The 17,139-nt window shown below is 50.0% G+C and overlaps 1 protein-coding gene across 4 annotated transcripts in view; it reads left to right on the top strand.

The window, feature by feature from the left end:
• EIPR1 (EARP complex and GARP complex interacting protein 1) overlaps positions 1-17,139 on the top strand; it is a 111,445-nt gene that overhangs the window by 62,405 nt on the left and 31,901 nt on the right. For 3 of the 4 annotated variants that reach the window (XM_045548969.1, XM_045548967.1, XM_045548970.1), the window contains exon 4: positions 10,421-10,577. In XM_045548969.1, the coding sequence (XP_045404925.1) occupies positions 10,421-10,577 (157 nt within the window). Of the gene's footprint in view, positions 1-5,389; positions 5,723-10,420; positions 10,578-17,139 lie in introns of those variants that run through there. The other variant, XM_045548968.1, reaches the window with a different exon arrangement.

Genomic DNA, 17,139 nt, shown 5'->3' with positions numbered 1-17,139 from the left:
GGGGAGCAGGCGGCCACAGCTGGTGGGTGTGCAGAGGGGCGGAACCCTCGGGGCTGCAGACACGGTGCAGACGGGCCACCTAGGGACCTTCAGAGGGAACCAGAACGCTGGTGTGGGCTCCAGGCCTTCCAGAGCCGGTTGGGCAGGAAGCTTCGTGGCACCAGTTTCTGTGCTGAGAGACCCGTGGAGAGGTGAGCACCAGGCCGCAGCAGCGAGGTCACAGGGGGGCCAAGGGTCCTGTGCTGGGTGAGCTCCCCAGGCCACCGTCACAGCCACTCACGGGACCAGGCTGTGGGAGCCCCGTCCTTCTGCTGGGAACACGGGGCTCACTGTCAAGGAGGCGCTTAGAGGAGTCTGTGCCTCGTCTCCGAGCAAGTCTGCAGGTGCTTTCAGGGCCGAGGCAGGCGGAGTCGGCACGCTTTCCGTAAAGGGCCAGACGGTAAGTATTTTAGGTGTCGTAGGCCACACTCTTCTTCTTTGTGTCCTTTTATGTCTCTTTAAAATGCAGAACAATTCTTAGCTCGTGGCTCCCACAGAAACAGGCTGCAGGCCAGGTGTGGCCAGTGGGCAGCCCGTCCACGGGAGCTGGCGGTGAGCTCAGGAGTCTCCATGCCGGTTTGCAGCAGGAGCTGAGTGTCCGCTGCTGTCCCTGCCAGGTGACGGCCCATGGCTTCAGGCAGCCCTTCAAAGGGAGTTGTGAAAATACAACCCTAGATCGGTCTCTGTAATCAGAGGCCGGGGGCGGCATGGTTTTGCCTCGGCAACAGTAGCAGCTGCGGTTAGAGTCGCCTTCCTGATGAAGTTTAGGATAACGTGCTTCCATTCTCCAAGAACCTTCTGCCACCACGTAGGCCGAACGTAGATTCAGTGGGATTTGATAGAACTCAGCCGCTCAGCATCTTTCAAGGCTTTGATGGTGGTCGAGCTCTCTGTTCTCCCCAGGGTTGGGGTATTGCTTTTGGTTGGCTATTTTAACAGGTGAGGAAACTTCCTGGGGCTTCTATCTGGTCCTTCCTGTCCTAATTGGCTCTGCAGACCACGGGGTGAGTGCTGTGTGGGGACCCTACCAGTGCCAGGGCCACCTATTCCAGTGTGTACGCAGGCATCGGGGAAGTAATTGCTGTGGGGTGGACTTGGCCACAGCTGCCGGGTCCCCATTTGGCCACAGACTGTAGCGATGTCCATTCCGTGGGGATTGGCATCGACTCAGGGTCTGTGTGGCAGTTCTCACAGGTCTGGACCATTCCCCTTTCTCCACGGCCTTGTTACCGCCCAACCCGGCTCACCGCCCGCGACTCAGGAGGAAGCCAGGACACTGAGGCAGCAGGCGCTGCGGTGGGGAGGAGCGTAGCATCACAGGGCACCTGGCAAGGGGAGGAGAAGAATTTGTGAAATCCGTCGCCCAGAGAATTCGGGGGCTAAGGGTTTGAAAGATAGTTTGGTGGACACAGGGCTAGGGAATTGGGTCTGCTGATTGGCTGGGGATGAGCTCACAGGGTTGGGAGGCAGAAATCCTGTTCCTGGCTGAGGACAGGCCATGGGCAGAGGTTGCAGGACCTGTGGAGTCAGTGCCCACATGTGACCTCTGGTCCGGTTGGGTCACTTGGTCCCCGTGAATGCAGAGGCTGGAAGATACCTCAAAGGACAGTGTTAGGTTTTATTACACAGTAGGAGCGGTTGGGGAAGCCACAGATCTTGTCCCAGGCAAGGACGTGTGACGCCCAAGCAGCAGGTCATCGCAGGAAGGTAAGCGGGGGGCCGTGGCAGGGTATTTCCCTAACTGCCTGTGCCTTTGCAGGGTCCAGGCCCCTGCACGGTCCCCCTTGCAGCCCTGTATTAACTTTGTAAGGGGTGGTTTCAGGCAGCTGTCCTGTATCCCCAGTGGGACTGAAAATCAAGGGGCTCTCGGTCCGTGAACGTTTTCAGGTGAAGAGCTGAGGGCCATACCTGCATTGTGGTCACCTGGGCCAGCTTTCTGTGTCCGCCCGTGTTCTGGTGTGTGGACTGAGGGTCCTGAGCAGCCTGCCCACATCTTTTTCTCCTTTGGCCACTGTCACAGACCACCTGGGCTAAGTACTCTGACCGGCGTTTCATTCCCACACCCACCTGTCTCTGGGGCTCATGGCCAGTGAGTCCCCAGCACGCCCGCTCCTCAGTCCCCTTTCCCTGGCAGCGGGGGAGGCTGGCACCTCCTCCTGGCATCAGAGTTGCTGGGCTGCTGGTGCCCAGCAGTGCCTGGAGGATGCGGGAGGGCAGGGAGTGCCTGGAGGGGCGCCTGATGCCGCCGTGGTCCTGGCCAGCCTTGGGCCTCACTGCAGTCAGGCTCCACCCCTGCACGCTAGGGCTGTGTGTTCTAGACACGATGCTACCCCAAGGCCAGTACGCAAGAGTGTTTTTGGCCACAGGTCTTCAGGCATCCCCGTGCACACTGAGGTACACCTGCATCAGGTGACTGCTTACTGGAGCCGTGCGCTGCTTCAGTCATTCTGCTCAGCCTGGGCCAGGCTGCTGGAGATGGCTGCATCCGAAACAGCCTCAGAGCCTTAATGTGCTGGTTGTGCTGCAGCCCTGGAGGCCTCCTCCCCTCCAGCGGGGTCAGAGTATGCCCCCAGCCAGGGCATTGTTAGCCCTTCAGCAGAGCTGCCTGGCGCTGCTGTGCACCCACAAAGCTCTAATCTCCTTTGAGTCCCTCTCGGCCTTTGACGGGGAATCCCTTGCAGCAAGCCTGCACTCCCGGGTGCCCGGGGAGCCTCAAGTACGCCTCTTCATTCACTCTGCCCCGATTATCTTCTTATCTCATTAAGTGCCTTAGTCTGTGTTAACAGGTAAAAGGCAGATAGTGGCGTCACATTGGCCTTCAAGATACAACTTGGCATTTTCTCCTTCAAAGCGATCGTTCTGTGACCCAGGAGGCTTCATTTCACCCCGACTCTGGTGCTGATGAGCTGCGTGAACTTGGAAAAGTCAGTTAACTTCCCCGGCCTCAGTTTCCTCGTTTGTAAAACGAAGGGGCTGTGTTCATTCCGCGTGCTGCGTGGGTTCTCCCCCAGCCCTGGCGTCTGTGGTTCTCTGGCTGTCCCGGCAGCGGCGTGGGGTCGCTGTGCGCCGTGGGGCTGTGCTTTGTGCCCCAGGCTTGGTTTCATATGGAGGCCTGAGCCCTGCCCTCCAGGGGCTCCTCATCATGGTAATGTCACTTGTCACTGCAGCCCAGGCAGCCGGTTACATTGCGGGACCTAACCTCAGGACGGTGTGACAGAGGTGAGAGATGATTGCCTCCCCGCGTGTCACAGCATTTTCCTTCTAAAGGTCGGGGTTTCCTTCTGAAAAACGCCTTAGTTTCTCTGACAGCTGCTCCATGTGCGCTGAATGCTCTGCTGAGATCGTGGCGCTGTGGACATCCTCAGAGTTTCAGAGCTAGCGTGTGTGTCTCCGGTGTAACCCGCCAGTATTCCTCCTGTGAGAGTGACGCCCCTATAAGGATGGCAGGGGCTCAGTGTGTCACCTTGCTGCCAGGTGGACCGTGGGTCTCCAGTCCTTGTCTCCAATCTTTCAGTCTTTGTCCTCCCAGGCAACTGACCGGTCAGCCAGGAAGTCAGCCTTGCCCTTGAGCACGCGCCCTTGCGTGCACGCTGAGAGGGTGACTGGAGCAGTGCCCCTGGCTGTGCGCCTCATGACCTTGCTTCTCAGTGAGCTCTTTGCAGGGGCCTCCCCTGAGCACAGCTGGTGGTAGCCACTGCCCGCTTTTGGCTTGTGCCCCACACCGAGCCCCTCCATCTGTGAAGCACCTCAGCCTTGTCCTCCTCCCTCAGCTAAGCGTACAAGGTCCCCAGATGGCCACCGGCAGGCGTGCAGGGAGGGCGCTGGGGCTCCTGTGTGGTCCGCGCCTCTGCCACACAGTTTTCTTGTGCCCTTGGTCCCACCTGCTCTTCCCTGGTGCACTGTCTCTCTCGCAGCCGATGGATGCCGGCTCTGCCCAGCCCTGACACTAGTGGGTGACTGAGCCTGTCACGTGTGTGACGCATGGCATTTGGTGGCCCACGGTCAGGAGTTCCATCTGCCAAGGCCCAGAAGCATGGTCACGGCTGTTTTTCGAAAGGCACATGGTTCTCTGTGGCAGAGGCATGGCCGTGCTCCGGAACCCCGGGCACCACGTTGTGACTGTCTCCCTGGGCTGGATGTGGCGTCCACGACTCTCTCCCTGGGCTCGACAGCTACCACACCAGTGGTCTGCCAGATGGCGTGTCCCCAGCAGCAGGGACAGCCCAAACTTGCTGCAGAGCCTCGCGGCCCTGAGCTGGCAGCCCTGCCTTACCTGTCACCCGGCATGTGCGCCGGCCCGTGTTCCTGCAGAATGAAGAGGCCTGCCAGGCACTGCGCCTCCTTCTTTGCTCTTACTCTGGAGGGGCAGCCTCAGCATACCCTGAACTGCAACAGAAGGGACAGGTCCCTGTTTCTAGACGGGCGCGTGTCCCACCGTCTGGCCGAGGGCTTCTGAGTCTTCCTCCTGCCTCGTCAGCATGAGGCTGCCAGCGCGGTGGGTCCATGTGACGTTCTGTGGGATGTGCAGGCAGCTCTGGGCCATCATAGAGGGCAGGAGAGCTAGCGCTGTGTGGCAAGACCGGACACTGCTTTCCTCTGCTCGTGAACGCAGCTGGTTCTGATCCTGTCTTCACCAGGGTGGGACAGAACGCACTTGGCGTCAGTGTTCACGCAACACGGAGCCGAGGCCGTGTGAATCTGCTCCGACAAGAGTCCGCGTCCGGCACCGCGGCAGTGAGCAGGGCCCCTGCTTTGTTGAGCTTAGCATGACTTCCAGTGGTTCTGCGGGGCCGATGGCTGTCGGTGGAGGCCGGGTGCCAGGCCCCGCGGATCCGTGACCTCAAGGTGGTCCCAGGTCTCCGCCACCCTTTGATGGGCTGGGTGGGGGAGGACACTTTCAGAGGCTTCCATTCCACCTTCCGGCTAACTCCATGGCCCACGGACCCCAGTGTCGGTATTTCACGAGCTACCCGGTATGTCGATCTCATTTTTCACTCGTGACCTTGTCCAGGACTTTACGTGTTACCTGGAGTCCAAATGCCCCCAGCCTGGCGGGAGGACGTGATGACACTTTGGGTCACCAGGTGTCAGTGTGCACAGACTTTGTGTGCAGCATACCTTGAAACGTCTGGGGATTATCTCTTACCCAGTGCACGGCAGGCACTTAAGGAAATGTCAGCAGGTCCCTTTGGCTACAGACTGGCGTGACTGTTACACTGTATACCTGCCCTGGGGCTGCGGGTCCCTGTCTCCGGGGCCCCTGACCCTCTTCACGGTCAGTGGGCTCCAGGTCTGACACTGGCCGGGTCTGGACTGGGTGAGGGGTCGTGACTTCTAATGGGGCTCCCTCCCTCAGCCTCCTCGTTCCCTCCTGTTTTCCTTTGAATGTGTGTGTGCACATGCACGCATGCCCACACGCGTGTCAGGCACACGGTGCTGTCCGTGCTCGCCTGCCTGTTTTGGGCCCAGGACCACCGATTCTGTTACCGTCTCCACGGTCCCCTGGCCTCGCTGGTCATTGTGATAATTGCTGCCCCCAACTCCTGGCAGTTACATGCCGTCACCCGGCCACGAGTGCTTTGGGGCCACGTTTCACCGCCTGAGTCGGAGCTGCCACAACGCTTGTTGTCAACAAGCCAGGCTTTGCGCAGCCTCTCCTGCAGCGCAGTTACTGAGCCGTCTGGTAAGTGAATGTTCCACTGCAACAGTGTTTTCCAAATGTGTGTGCTGTTTCATGCTCTTTTTAACAATCTGTGACAGATCCAGTTGCTCTGTATCTGTGCCAGTACTTGGTATTGTTCATCTTTTTAGAATTAAATTTTAGCCACTTTAGGAAGACGTGCTGGTTTCATTTTGCATCCTCCGGTGACTGACAGCACGGAGCATCTTCTCTGGTGCTCGGTGAGCATTCGCACGTTTTCTTGTGGGAAGTGTCTGATTCAGTCTTCTGCACTTTCTGAAAATCTAGGTTGTTTTTTTATTATTGTTAAGTTGTAAGAGGTTTTTATATATTCTAGATACAGACCCTTTGTCAGGTGTATGTATTATGAATATTTCCTGCCAATTTGGCCCTTTTTTAAACAGCATCTTTCCAGGAGCAGAAGTTTCTAATTTTGATGAAGTCCAATTAATAGTGCCTTTGGCAAATAGAAGTTCGTAATCTAACGTAGTCTATGCCCCCAGTCTTTTCTTTATGATCTGCTTTCTTTCCCCTGCCATTGAAGAATTTTTGGTTGTCCCAAGGTCGTGAGGATATTCCATCATGTATTCTAGAAAAGATTTCTATTATTTTCTTTTGCATTTCATCTTCAGTCTATCTGGAATTAAATTTTTAATATGTTGTGAGGTAGTGTATGTTTATTTTTTCGTATATATAAATTTGATCCAGCATCATTTGTTGGAAAGGGCATCCTTTGTCCACTCTAATGCAATGGCATTTTTGTTGTAATGAAGCGACCATATATGTAAGGATATGTAAGGGTCTATTTCTAGACTTATTCTCTTCCTCTGGGCTGCTTGTCTATCTTTGTACCACCAATACTATACTGATACCTGGTTTATAGATCATCCAGTTTTGTTATCGTTCTTCGTGACTGTCTTGGTATCTGGGTCACTCATGTTTCCATGCAGATTCTCCAGACTTGGAAGCAGATTGTCGATTTCCACCAAAAACACCTGCTGGAATTTTGATTGAGGCATGTAGACTCTTGACAATGCGAAATCTTCCAATCCATGAGCATGGTCTATCTCCTCCATTTATTTAGCTCTTTAACTTTTCTCAGCAGTATTCTTTGTTTTACCATTTATGGGTTTTTGTGCATCTTCAGTTTGAGTTATTATTGGGTATTTGATTTTTTAATGCTGTTGTTAATGTCATTTTTCCAATTTCGTTTTCTAAGTTTTTGTTGCTATAGATATCCAATTGATATTTTATATATTACTTAGTAGTTCTAAATTTCCTGTTTTATTTCTAATAATCATTAGCAAGTAATGATATTTTTATTTCTTGCTTTCCTATTCTTATACTTTTACTTTTCCCTCGCTATGCTGAAGTGGCTATATTTCAAGTGTGATGCTATCTAGAAGTAGTGGTGCAAAGCACTGTTTCATCCACATCCTCGGGGAAAGCATTTCGTCTTTCACCTCAACGGTTATGCAGGCTGTAGGACCTTCCCCCTTTTTTTGTTTCTTTTTTCTGTTTTTGATGATCTCTGGATCAGAGTAAATTTCCTTCTTTTTCTAGTCTGCTAAGAGTATTAGAAATGAACATTGAATTGTATCACATTTTCTACATCTTTTGTGATGATCATATATTTTTCTCTTGAGATTGTTACTGTGATAAATTATATTGCCTGATTTTTCAAATGGCAAATATTAGTATTTTTATACATCACTGGATTTGATTTGCTAGTATTTTGTTTAGGATTTGTACATCTATATTGATGAGAATGAATGGCTTATGATTTTTCTTTCTGTTAATGCCATTTTTAGCTCTTGATATCAGGGAAATGTTCCTCATGTTTTTTTTTTTTTTTTTTCTTTCTAGAAGAGTTTGTCTATGCTTGTTTTTCTTCTTCTTTAAATGCATGCCTGGGAGAATGAGGGAAAGCATCTGAGCCTAGTGGTTTCTTTGTAGGAAGTTTTTATGTTGGAGTCAATTTGTTTAATAGATATTGGTCTATTAAGTATTTTTATTTCTTCTGATACCCATTCTGTTAAGTTTTGCTTTTTCTAGGAATGTATCATTTCATCTGAATTTTAAACATTTTAATCTAAAGCTGTGCATAGCATTTCATTTGGTGTTTTTTAATGTCTGTGTGATCTGTAGTGATGGTCGTTTATTTATTCCTGACATTGATAGTTTATGCACCTCATAAATGCTTTTGGAACAGATGTTCAACCAATCTTTTCTTTTTCTTTAAAGCTGCCCTCCCCTTCCTGTTCACCCCCTCTTCTGGAGGGAGCCTGGTGCCACCAGCTCCTGAACCTTATGGACAACACGAACGGGGTTGCTTCTAAGCCTTCCTCTGCTGTCTCAGTATTCAGTTTTTGGGGTATGCTAAGTCACCTGGTACTGAGCCATTTGCTTTCCAGCTTCCAGAATTTCATTGCTCTTCTTCTTATCCTTGTGTTGCTAAAATGGAACCAAAAAGCCCTCTTTGTAGTAATACTAGGAGAGCTTCAGGGTGGGGTGAAAGTGGAAGTGAGTGTATGTTCTGCTGACTGTTCCCTTGGAGCTTCCCCTGTGCTTCCCCTACGCTGTGGGGTTGGTGGACGCCGGGGCGGGGCGGTCACTCGTGTAGGTGAGCGGGATGTAGGGGAACTTCGACGTCCTGCCAGTCCTTGAAGTTTAGTATCTGCTGCAGACTTTGAAGGGAGACAGCTTACTAGAGAGTGAAAAATCTTATTTCATAAGCACCATTTTGCCCTTTCTGAGGGTAACACGGAAGCAGGTAAGGAGCTTGGTGAGCTGGCAGTTATAGGAAAAGTTACTTTCCTGATATCTGAATAGAATTCTCCGAAGAAGGAGTTTGCTCAGTAGGGAGTCTTCCATATAACAGCAATTGTTATTATTCCCTACCTTTGTCATTTTGTGTATTTCATTCATTTTGCAATTCAGCCACAATTTAGTTCTCCTGTTATTAGTTCTAACACTTTTCAGATTAGACCTTTCTTTTTCTGTCATTTAGAAAGATCAGTATAATCTGTGCCTCTGTTGGGTTAATGTTCCAGGCATTGATTTCTTCTTTCCAACTCAGAGTTGCCAACTTTCTTTTTGGTTATTTTTGTGTTTCCAAGACCGCCATTGCCAGGATCACAGGCTCTGCAGAAAGACTGGGTAACTGAAAATTTCATTTAAAAAAATCTCATGTAGACAGAAACCATTGTGCACTCCATTTTTGTAAAGATGGAAATAACATCATACATACATATATGATATATATGATTCTTTTTGTTTAAGCCACAATTACATATTTTTTTAGACCAAACAGGGTATATCAAACGAGCACAGAATTTGGAATCAGAAAACTCTGGTTGAAAACCTAATTCTTTCACTTACTATTATTTGATCGTGGGTGATATTTGTAATAATAATAATACCCATAAAGCTGGACAATTTGTCATGTGTTTACTGCTATATTTCTTGATTAGTTGATCCACTGATTGAAGGACTATTATAGCTAATAAGGGACACATTTTCATATGTGATATAAGGTCATTCTCCTTTTATAATGCCGTGTTTGTTTTTTTGTTAGTTCACGTGTAGGAAATGTTACTTACAGATTTTTTTTCCTTGTTCTAATATAGTATTTAATACTTTTATGTTCTTCATTTGATATCAGTTGATGGTTTAATGTTGAAACCTATTCATTGTGTTATAATCATTTATTAAAGACTATCTTTAAAAGGGGAAGGTGTTTGTCAATTTATCAGTGTATATGCAATTTAAAACTAAATGGAAAGCAAATTCTAAAAGGATTTATATTTAGGAATTTAATGTTGAGTCTGATTTTTTAAAAATTTGTCATACCGAGAAATTTTTTAGAGGGGCAGAGACCTAGCGCCTGGTACTGTCCCTGGACAGAAGTGGCCCCACCAGGCTTCCTTATGTAAGGTTAGTTTCTTTATCCACAGAGTGTTCCAAAATGCACAGATTCCTGGAGCATCTTAAAAAGGAAGAGTGTTGACTGGGGGAGAGGGGCAGACTGAGCAGCCGGCAACAGGACCGAGAGGACAGCCGATGTCTCTGGGAGGACACACCGTGCTGGCACAGTGGGTGACACTGCGGAGCACTGGCTGTCCCCTCGCCTGCCAGGCCCAGGGATCAAAGCGCGTGGGCTTCAGCCCGGCACCTCTCAGTGGTTCTGCCTCTGCTCCCAAACGCTCACCGCCCTAGGTAAAATGCAGCAGAATAACACTAATGACCATATTTTCAAATGGAGTGTTTCTCAGCATGCTCAATACCCATTTAAGATGGTCCCTAAAAGCTGTGAGGAAAGAACCCATTTAATGCCAGTCTCAGACGCGAACTGTGTGTGTGGCGATTATATCTCTCATCCCATTTTGTTCCCTTTTTTGAAGAACTGTTGAAGAAGAACAGAAGGAAATCGATTTTGAGGAAATTAAATTTTCTTCTGAAACAGAATGATGGTTTCTGAAACAAGGAGAAAGTGGGTTAACTGGATGCTAATTATGAGCTGCCTCGTTCTGCTTGCTGACTCCGGTCTGTGTCTTCCTCTCTGCTCTGTCTTTGCTGCCTGGGATTTTAAATATTTTAAGGAGCAGATGTGCCCTGCTTGTGAATGTATGTGAATGCTGGCGCTGCCTGCAGGCCGCGGCTGCACCCTGTGCTCTGTTGACATTGTCCTCTGTTGCGCAGCTTCAGACAGTAGAGTCCTGACATGTGCAGCCGTGTGGAGGATGCCGAAGGAATTGGAATCAGGCAGCCACGAGTCCCCTGATGATTCATCAAGCACCGCACAGACCCTGGAGCTGCTCTGTCACCTTGACAACACAGCCCATGGCAACATGGCCTGGTAGGATTTTGCATATTTTATTTGCCCAGAACAAGCCTGAAGGTTGGACAGGTGCTGGAGCTTGTGCGGCTTCATACTGCAGCCGCGATCACACACACTTTTAAAATGCTGCTTTCTTTTAAAAAGCTGCTATACGTTGATTATTTTTCAGCCCCGGTGTTTTCTAGATCACCCCCATTTACAGCAGCCACCCGCATGTGTAGTGGGAGAGTGTCCAGTTCTTCCTCCTCTTTGTCTAAAACGAGTGTTGCCCACGGCTCCCTGACGGAGTGACAAAGCCGTCAGGCACCGCATAGCTCTTGAGTCCTATATTGCTTTTCAACTTTGTAAATGCACTTTTATTCAGCACTTGTGCATAAATTATTTGTCACTTCAGGTTGAAGGCTTATAATTTCTTCCTCCTGTAGACTAAGTATGAGCACACGGCGTGCGTGTCTGGCTGTGTCCCCAAGCCCTCCCATTAGCCATGCAGAATGTCAAGGGACAGAGAGATGTGACCACTGCTCATGGGGGTCCTCGGCTGGCTGACTCAGTGTGGCTGGAGGGTTGGCTGTGTCCACCCACCGGCTGCTGCCAGGGCCCTCTGAACAGCAGCGATGCCTCATCTCTGGAGTCCTGAAGCCCTGGCAAAATTAGGAAGCCATGTTTTCTAGAAGGATTGCGGGGGCATCACATTGTTATGAGTGTTTGCAATAACAGTAATTATCATTTTACTTAATAGAATCACCAGTCCACACCTGTGCGTGTGTGTGTGCATGTGTATGTCTGTATGTCTGTATGTGTGTCTGTGTGTACATGTGTGTGCGCGTGCATGTGTGTGTGTGTGCCTGCAGGAAAAAGACTCATATTCTCTGTACAGTCAGTTCTGTCTTAGTCAACTCTACCAATTAAATAAATTTAATCCAACACATACTTATTAAGCACCTGCTGCACTCACCTCCTGGGGCACCAAGGTGACAAACCAGGGGACCTGGCCTCAAGCAGTCATGATCCCCAGGGGAGGCCCAGAGTGTAAACAGCTAACCGTGGCGGGACAGGCTGTGCTGCCCTGCACCGAGCCGTGATGAGCCATGTGCTCTGCCCCAGCGGCCGCAGCGGTTCATTACTGGAGGAGCTGGAGAGGGGGTCACTTAGGGGGTGCTATTTGGAACGGGGACTGAGGACAAGTTCAGGTGTCTGTCATCAGGTGTGGGCCTTGAAGCCACGAAGAACAGTGCTGCAGGCCGGGCACGGTCTGTGGCTCTAGTAGCCTTTTGCACGTCAGTGTGTGGTGATTTATTTCTATCATTGTGCTTCTACCAGGTCATGGCTATTTCTTCTCATAGAGGTGCTCTGAGTACGAAAATCACACGCAGTCTTGCAGAGTGAGGGGAGGCAGTTGGAGAATCCTAAAGTCCTCAGGGGTGATGGCCTTGATGCTGTCCCTCGGCCACCCGAGTACGGGATCTCTGTGCAAATTACACAGCACCATTCAGAGTTCCACATTTCAGGCAACAGCCATGTTCCCCAGCAAACAAGCATGTGCACGGCTGTGTGCGTTCATGTGTGTGTCTGTGTATGCATTTGTGCAAGTGTGCATGTGTGTTTGTAGGGGTGTGTGCATGCATGTGTAAGCACATTTATGCACGTGTATTTTTCCTTGTTTGCATGGGTGTGTGCACGTGTATGTACATGTGTGCACACATGTATGTAGCATGCACTTGTGTTCTAGGAGGCACCGTGGCACTGGGGGAGCAGGTCAGCAGTCACTTTCAGGGTTGATGTGTGCAGAAACTGTGAGATCCGCTGGCGAGTACGGAGAGAGAGCCCAGGACCACGCCCCGACTTCCCCCGTGTGCAGATCCTCTGTCACGTACTCCATGCAGAGAGGCAGCCGCACGTGCGTGTCGTAGGGCACTGAGCATCAGACTGAAATGGAACACAAACCCATGAAAGTAGTAGCTGATGTTTACACATAGGCAGATTTAACTATCCTCTTCAAATGCACCTTGGAATGCCGTTTGTTCTGATTTTGCTGCCATTGTTCAAAGTATTTCTTGAATTCTGTTTTGTTATCCAATATATTATTGCAGATTCTTTCTTCCCCGCTTTTTCCCCTTGAGCTTTTTACTCTGAGGTTGCAGATTCACCCGCAGGGAAATCTGGGTTCCTTCACCCCATTTCCCTGACAGTGTCACTGCGTATGACAGTGCAGTGCCACAGCCAGGAAGCTGGCGTAGATGCAGCCGCTGACCCTGTGCGCATTTCGCTAGTCGTACTCACAGTCATGTGTGTACACTTATTCTCTGCCATTCTGTCGCTCACGTAGCCACCGCTATGGTCAAGGTGCGAACAGCTCCGTCCCCAGCATCTGTCCTGCTGCCACCTCCCTCCCCCCACCTGTCCTTAACCCCTGGCAGCCACTAATCTGTGCTCTGTCTCTGTGACTGTGTCATTTCGAGAACGCCATGCAGATGGAAGTGCATGCCGTGTGGCCTTGGATAATTGACTCTTCACTCAGCTCAGTTTCCTGGAGGGCGCGTTGTCGCTTGGCTTCCAAGCTGGTTTCCCAGGTTGTTGTGTGTCCATCAGGAGCTCGGTTCTCCCTGTTGCCGAGTTGTATTCCGCAGTGTGGACGTCCCGTGGTGTGTTTACCCATTCTCCTGTTGAAAGGCATCTGGGTTTTTCCAGTTTTTGGCTATTATGAATTAAGCGGTAGTGAATATTAGTGCACAGGTTTCTGCGTGAGCGTAAGGTCTCAGACCCCCGGAGTGCAGCTGCCACGTCTGGTGCCGGGAGCAGCTGCTGCTCGTTTCCAGGGTGACGGCACACTTGACGTCTCGCCGCAGCGTGAGGACCCGGCCTCTGTCCTCACCAGCACTTGGCGTTGTCTTTTAGGCATCTTCAATGATGTCAAAGTGTTATTATTAGATAGGGAATTTCATTTTTGGAAATTTCAGTCTGGTGAATACAGTGTAGGTGAAGAATGCTGTTTGGGGTCAAAGTCAAGGCGATCGTGGTGTTTTCATTTGTTTGCTTCTCTTCCTGGTGTGTGAAGTTGGAGCCGAGAGCAGCTCCAGGAGACATTTCCTGAGCAACCTGCCGCTGTCGGGTTGCGCCCAGGAATGTCGCACGGCTCCCTGTACTCAGGTCGGCCGCGGTGCACGTGCCTGCGGGCTGGTGTGTGCCCCCTGCCGCAGGCAGCAGTGTCGGGGCTCCCGTCCCCAAGGCTCCCCACAGCGCACCCGTCTAGCGTGATGCTTCGACTGTTTCCGCACATGTCACGCTGTCATACTTTAGATTATGGGTGTTGGTTACTGTAAATTCTCTCTGGAGCAACATGGGATGTAGATAAATAAGGAGAATTAATAAAATTTGGGCTTTTTACTGTTAAAGAAACTGAGTCTAAAAGAGGTTAATCCCAATTTCCCCTTTGTAACCGATGACACTTTCTCCCTTTTCAGCAGTAGGTAAAGAAGGTCTCCTTAAAGCCCACTCTGTTTATATTGCATGTGGTTATTTCTTAGGTAAAGAATCAGGTTTCTCCTTGAATCAGTGGCAAACCGATAGCGAAATGCGTTTTATCGATACGTAGGGCGAACACGTTGATAGTGCATCGTGAGCAGTCGCTGCAGACTTGCCGCGTTCTCGCGCTTCCTGCACTTGACATCCTCCCGCTCATGTTTGTACCGGCGGCTTTTGGAGCCTGACAGAGGGGCGGTTTCCTGAGCTCTGCAGGTGAGAGCAGGAAGGAGGTAATTACCATCCGCGAGCACGTCTGGGTGTCAGCTCGCTGTGAGGCTGTGATGTGGAGTCTCCACAATGCATCATCGTCACCACCGGTTCGACGGCTGATTAGCCACAACAGGGTAATTTTACGGTTCTCCGTCTCCTTGTGATGATGAAGAGGACCTCCAGCTGCTCGAGAGCTGCGCACCTTGGCTGCAGATTAATGCTCCCCGCTGGCTGCTGGAAGCAAAGTCAAAATAATGGAAACCTGGGCACGTGCTCGTTGTGCCCCGTTTCCCAAGTGGCATATCAAGAGGAGTCATACATGTCGCCTTGTTTCTCGGGTGATGAAAACCTCCTCTAAAGGGGAAGTTACTAAAGTCAGTAACAAGAAGCTCTGCAGGGAGAGGGTACAGCTCACGACGGCGGCTGTGGCTGCTTCCCAGCCTGCCCCGCCCTGGCCCAGCACGGGCAGGGTCCGCGTGGGCTGAGCTGAGCCACGCGGCTCGGCATGCCACACGCTCCCTAACGTGTCCAAGGGCCCGTCGCACCACACGGTGGCCAGCTGACCTCTGCTTTCGAGCCTGCTTCTGGGGGGAGGATGCCCCTTGGATGCAGACGGAGGCAGATAGCACAGAGACATGGCGGGCTGAGAGGGTTCAGGAACGCCTGGGAACGCAGGTGTGCGTGTTAAGATCTGATCGGGAGGAAGGACCAGGGCACAGACTGGTGTTGAGATGGGAGAGGAGGGAGAAGAGAAGCAGTAAGTGTGGGTCCACCAGCACTGGACGCATTTTGTGTAGAAGACAAAAGAATGGGCCTCATCTCTCTTCATTTTTCTTCTTTTTAGTTTGGTGTGACAGACAGTGGAAATTGGCTTAGGTTAAATGTTACAAAGAGTAGTAAATTCACAGCTATCCATAAAATCTTGCAAAAGTTGACTTTGAGGGTAAGTCGTAAGAAAATGTGCTTGAAATTTTCAGGGATCCAATGTTGTTATTCTACTGTTAATGACAATAGAGAATTGTCCGTAATAATGAAAGTCAGGTCTCATCATTAAAGATTTATCTTATTTATTTATTTATGTATTTTGAGAGAGTCTCTCTCTGTCGCCCTGGGTAGAGTGCACTGGCGTCATCATAGCTCACAGTGACCTCAAACTCCTGGGCTCAAGCAACCCTCCCGAGTAGCTGGGACTACAGGCACAGGAAACCACACCCGGATAATTTTTCTAGTTTTAGTAGAGACGAAGTCTCACTCTTGCTCAGGCTGGTCTCGACCTCCTGAGCTCAAGCAATCCTCCTGCCTCAGCCTCCCAGAGTGCTGGGATCACAGGTGTGAGTAGGGTATTATAGCATAATATGAATGTAAACAGATGGAAAAATCTACCTTGCTCGTGGATTGGTAGAATGAATATCATTAAAATGTCCATACTGCCTGAAGTGATCGACATAATTAATGTAGTCCCTATCAGAGTACCATCATCATTCTTTACAGATCTAGAAAAAACAATGTTACACTTTGTATGGAACCGGAGAGGAGGGTTCAGAATGTGAACATCTGAACACACGGTGTAGGAAGTGTAGGTAATTATCTGTATCGCAAGGGAAATTCATGTTCTCCCTAAGATTTTAGTTCAAGTTTCCATTAAATAATATGGTTCCAAAGTGTGTTTTTGTCAATCGTCTTATGAACCAAATGGGTATTTCCCAGAGCGTGTTAGGCAAAGAGAGGCAGCCCAGCCTGCCCAGCGGAATCATGGCTTACAAGATGTCTTAACAAAATACCACAAACTGGGTCGCTTTTAAACAACAGAAATTTGTTTCTGTCAGCTGTGGAGGCTGGGAAATCCATCAGGGCGCTGGCAGGGTTGGTGAGGCCCCGCTTTCTGGCTCACGGAGGGTGTGTCCTCTACCTGTGTCCTCACCCGGGGGGAAGGAAGGACGGGCTCCCCCGGGCCTCGTTTATGAGCCACTGATCCCATTCCTCAGCTCCTGCCCTTGCGGCCTCATCAGCTCCGGAAGCTTCCAACTCCCAGTATCATCAGACCGAGGATTAGGGTTTCAACATATGGATTTTGGGAGGACACAAACATTAAGACTAGAGTAGAAAATATTTTTTTAAATGTTCTGTTATACTTGAGGTTAAATAATCAAAAAACCTGTAGGTATGCTATGTATACATGTAAGAATTTTTAACTATGGTTGACTTTTCTTCTACTGTTTAAAAAACAGGGGTGGGGAGAAGGAGAAGTGGTGGAAGAAACAGAAGGAAAGACTAAACTGCTCTTCAAATTTTAGATAGATTCTAGATAGAATGTTTCATTTCCAAATATGTTATGATTTAAAAGATGCCTTTGAACTTGCTGAGAAGACCCGGGGAGAAGAACGTTTGGTTTGTTAACGTTGCCCGCCAGAGTCGGGTGATGTGAGGCAGGCTTGCTCTCCTCTGCCCGTCTAGGGAGGACCCACAGGTGAACCCAGCGGGAGGCCGAAGGGCTGGGGCTGGTGTGAGTTCCACCCTTTCCAATGACGTTCTGGGCCGGCTCTGCCCTCCAGCTCTCCCTGCCACAGAGGGTCAGGATGGTAGAGACACCAGCACGGAGCCATGCGCTGTGACTCCTCACCCACCTTTGTCCCATGGACAAGTGTGCCCGACCCTGGAACATGGTCCACCAGGAGCAGGGTTTTGAGGTCCAGGTGTCAGTGTCATTGCTTTTATGTCTACACACTCAATAAACGGGCCCCTTGTCGCTTGTGAATTCTTAGTTGTTGGAGTGGGTGTTTCTGTGGACCTACGGACATGTGCTGTGGATTTACTCAGGCTAACAATTGATGTGAGCAGCCACAAAAAA

Source organism: Lemur catta, chromosome 4 (genome assembly GCF_020740605.2).
Source record: "Lemur catta isolate mLemCat1 chromosome 4, mLemCat1.pri, whole genome shotgun sequence".
Taxonomy (NCBI): Eukaryota; Metazoa; Chordata; class Mammalia; order Primates; family Lemuridae; genus Lemur; species Lemur catta.
Note: the sequence above shows the minus strand (reverse complement) of the source record. Positions and strands in the feature narration are given on the sequence as shown.